This window comes from Morone saxatilis, unplaced genomic scaffold (assembly GCF_004916995.1).
Source record: "Morone saxatilis isolate NCDOM2014 unplaced genomic scaffold, NCSU_SB_2.0 Contig23, whole genome shotgun sequence".
Lineage (NCBI taxonomy): Eukaryota > Metazoa > Chordata > Actinopteri > Moronidae > Morone > Morone saxatilis.
The window spans coordinates 5,640,120-5,644,273 of record NW_023339796.1 but is presented as its reverse complement, the minus strand read 5'-3'; the positions used below and the strand labels follow the sequence as shown (position 1 = coordinate 5,644,273).

General features: G+C 38.5%; 1 protein-coding gene across 1 annotated transcript in view; it reads right to left on the bottom strand.

The window, feature by feature from the left end:
• Positions 1 to 6: 6 nt before the first annotated feature.
• The window catches only part of LOC118335106 (piezo-type mechanosensitive ion channel component 2), a gene marked incomplete in the record, with an annotated part of 85,983 nt that continues 81,835 nt past the window's right edge, over positions 7 to 4,154 (bottom strand). Inside the window, 4 exon segments of the mRNA XM_035671306.1 lie at positions 7 to 1,140; positions 2,755 to 2,950; positions 3,434 to 3,513; positions 4,111 to 4,154. Coding sequence (XP_035527199.1) covers positions 888 to 1,140; positions 2,755 to 2,950; positions 3,434 to 3,513; positions 4,111 to 4,154 — 573 coding nt within the window.

Genomic DNA, 4,154 nt, shown 5'->3' with positions numbered 1-4,154 from the left:
AAAACAGCTCTTCCTGAGAAAGATATGTAGTTGAGTTTCAGTTCTTCACATACAAACAAAATAAGGCAAGTATTGTTTGATTATGTTTTCTGCGTTGTGTCTCCGGGGGAGGCTCCCATGTGGCCTCTTAAAAAAAAAAAAAAAAAGGTGGTCTTTATGTTCATGTCAGAACCGGCCCATTTTTTTCTCGGTTTGCATCCTTTTCGAAAACATGGAGGAACGAGAGCTCAATATTGCACAGTCCCACGTTTCCAAACGTTCCAGTTGGAGAAAATATAAGATTGTGCTCATGTGGTCATTGTGCACTAATTCGTTGGTGGGAAGCCCTTAAAAAGATTAATGTTGCATTCACGTTGAGCTTCTCTACGCCTACCGTGCAATTGTGAAAATGTTAGTACACAGGCGTGAAGAGCGATGAGGCCTCTGGGCGTTTGTGTTTAAAAACCTACTTTTATACTGGGGATAGCACTTTTTTAAAATAATTTATGAGAATTGTCCTAAAGGATTTCTTCCAACTGAACACCAGTGGGCTTATTTTATCCACTGGGTGCCAAACTCAGCCAGGTTTTTGCGAGATAAATTTGTCCTCAATGTTTAACATTGTGACTGCGATTGATGTTGTCTCTCCATCCGTAAATAGTAGAAAATACCAGTTTATAACTCAAACAAAGTGTTTAAGTGTGGAGCTAACAGTGAAACGCTGCCGTCAGAGCTCAGTTGAAGAGGACAGAGTTGGTCCTCGGATGCTTTGCACTCCCTCAGCAGGTGAATGTGCTGAAATAGCTGCTCACACCAACAGAACAAACACCCAGTTTCTCTGATTGAGCGGCTCCCATCACGAAAAGCTCCAGCTCACTCTCATTAGTTAAACGTCCCGTCGCCGAGTTTCACTCAGTTTTCTCTCTGGTCCACTTGATCATAGTCTCTGGCGAGCGGTAGAGGAAGATGAGTTTGGCGTACATGTCCTCCTCCAGGTCCAGCTCCCCCGTCTCTCGCACCAGGAAGATGTCGGTGCACAATTTGAGGATGCGGTCCACGTTGGGCAGCTCCTCGAACATGATGGTGTGGGAAATGCCGCTGAAGAACTCACGCACAAACTTGCCAATGACCAGAACCACAGAGGCATACAAGCCCATGATCCTAGAGAGGAAGAGAGACAGAATATTAGACCTCCACCTCCACCATCTTCCACCACTCTCTGACTGTTCTGTATCATAGTTCCCAGCATTATTTTGTTTGTTTATTATCTAGATTTTTTTGTGCTCCTGTTTTCCCCTAAATCTTCCTTGTCTGCATCCAGTTCATTTTATACCCCGTTTACACTCAACAGCCCCATTTATAACTGGTCATTCATGTTTTTTTGTTAACAGGAGACATAAGACACCTACTGTCTATGTATGAGCGAGTAACAGATTCTCTCTTGTAGTTACAGGTAGAAAAGTCTTCCTTTTATTTCACTCTACTTTTTATATTGTCATGTGACTATAAAAAGGATGAGGTTCAAAGTTCATTACAAACCTGTGACAAGTTATTTAGAAGCTTTTTGAGACATCTCATCAGCAGATGGAGTTCCAGTTTTTATCACAAGATCTACTTCAGAGTTTCCAGTAATATGAAACCACATCATGGCTTTAAATGTGGATGAAAACATCTGGAAGTGCTGCACAAGTCATCACTTCTCATCAAACATATTTTTCTCTACACTATATCTCCTTACCAGCGACAGCTGCTCTGTTTGGAGTCGTGTTGGGTTGGAAACACATGTTTAAAGGTCCACTGTGTATCATTTATGAGGCTCTATAGGCAGAAATGTAATATAATATTCATAGGTATGTTTTCATTTGTGTATAATCACCTGATTATAGGAATTTGATACCTTAAAATGAGCTTTTTATCTACAGAGGAAACAGGTTTCTACAGTAGCCCAGAAGGAACAAACCAAACAGTGGCTGTTGACAGGGTTGTCAAATACAGTGTTCAGTTAGTTTCAATCTGCAACTTGACCACTAGATGCCACTAAATTCTCCACACTGGTCCTTTAAAGCAGGTGTTGTTACTCTTTCAGATTCATATGTGCTCAAAAGAACTACAGGATGGTAACCTCATAACTCTGATTTGAAGAAAATATTAAGTCTGTATTTTCTACGCGTCGATTTTTAAGCTGAGTGGTTTCCAAACTTTTGTAGTTTGTGACCCCTTAAAGGACCAGTGTGTACAATATAGTGGCATCTAGTGGTCAAGTTGCAGATTGCAACGATTTGATGACCATTACTCTCCAAGTGTGGTAAAAAAACCTACTGGTTGCTGCAACAACGTAACGCAAAATTGTTTAAGTTAAGGTGTTCTGGTTTGCCAGTTCTGTGGCCTATAATATTATATGGCATTTCTGCCAATAGATCCTCCTAAAGTACCACACTGGACCTTTAAAACGAAGCAACAACTCATCATCACCTAGACGAACACATGTTCAACTAAATATTCAAACTGTTTTATTTAAATACTTTGCAGGAGCCTGAAGATGCAAAATTATCCAGTAATTACAAGAAAATATGTAGAAAATTATTATTAATTACTTTCCTTCTCTGTTAATCACCTTGTGACCCTTCAGATTTATCTCACAATTGCTTCCCATAACAAGTGTAGGTTCAAATCACCATGCTGATGAAGGGAATACCCACCAAATCTTTGGATAACAACATCAGATAGTAACTAAAATGTGAAACATTTCCTGATTGTAAACACATCACCACGTACCCATATCCAGCCAGAAAGCCCAAACTGGGCGGGCTGACTTGGTCGCTGAATACGTAGACCTCCAGTCCTGCTTCATGGTTAGACCGCTTTGGTATCAGGCCGGGCTCTGTCTGATTGACCATCCACCATTCCTTCCTCTCATTATTCAAGGGCTCCATTCGATTCAGTATCAAATTTATCTTTAACAGCTCTTCACCTGCATATATAAAGAAAGAAATTATGTGATTTCCTCATAATAAATCTGATAAAAATGCAAATAGTGTCAGACAGAACACACAATCTCTATCTCCCATCCACAGAACCAAAACATTGTCTGTAAACAGGGAAACTTATTTAATAAAAACAAGAAATGTTGGAGGAAATGAATGAAAGAAGTCAGATTTCTACTTTATTAAGAAATATTATGCATTCATTTTGATACATTTTTTAAAAACAACTATTTCTTTAAAGCCACTATATGTAGAATCTTATTATAATTTTAACATATTTCATATGACTCTTATACAAAAAGAAAAGGAAAAGTTAGAAATCTTAAAATTTTAAACATAGTGGCTTTAAATAATCCTACAAAGATTTAAGAATAGGTGTCAGTTTATTGATGTTTTTACATTAAACAGAGGCTCCTATGTTTCCTTTGCTGTCATCAAATCAAATAACAACTACACAAAAAGATGTTGACCTTCCATAAGCTCCTTAACAGGTTTGGCATCTGAGTCACTGGGGGCCCGAAGATAACGAGGGAAGATGTCCTTTAGGATCCTGCAGAGGGAAACACAGCTTGTGTTACTTAGTTTCTCAATATGTTGAAGCAAAGCAATAAAAAAATAAACTATTTTGCCTCAGAGACTGTTACAGAGTTTTATATTATAGTATATTTTGTTTTCATATTAACTGTCGTCCTGTTTAATGGTGTATAAAATCCACTCTACCAATTCTTTAATAGCTAACTTTGTTCTCTCTAAAGTTAAAATTTGCCTCTAAAGCTGTAAATATAACTCTAAAGCTCACAGATTAACAATTAGTAACAATAACTATGTATATAACATTTCTATTTGTGTACGGATTAAACAAACGAGACACATTGGTGTTGATCAATGAACTTTAGAGGTGCAGTTTTGGGTATTTCCAGGCTGTTTCCAGTCCTAGTAGTAAACCAGCAGTGCTCAAACTTTTTCTGTCACACCACCTACATCCAACAAAAACGGATTTCATTTTTATGAATCATTAACAAATCAAATCCAATCCAAGTGTCCTTAGGCAAGATAATGAACCCCAAACAGCTCCCGATGGCTGCTCTGTTGGTGTGAGTGTGGGTTTATGGGTGAGCTATCATCATCATCGAGCTGATATACTCACACATCTGATCTGTTCCCCCACAGGAGTTCTACGAGTTTTTCTTT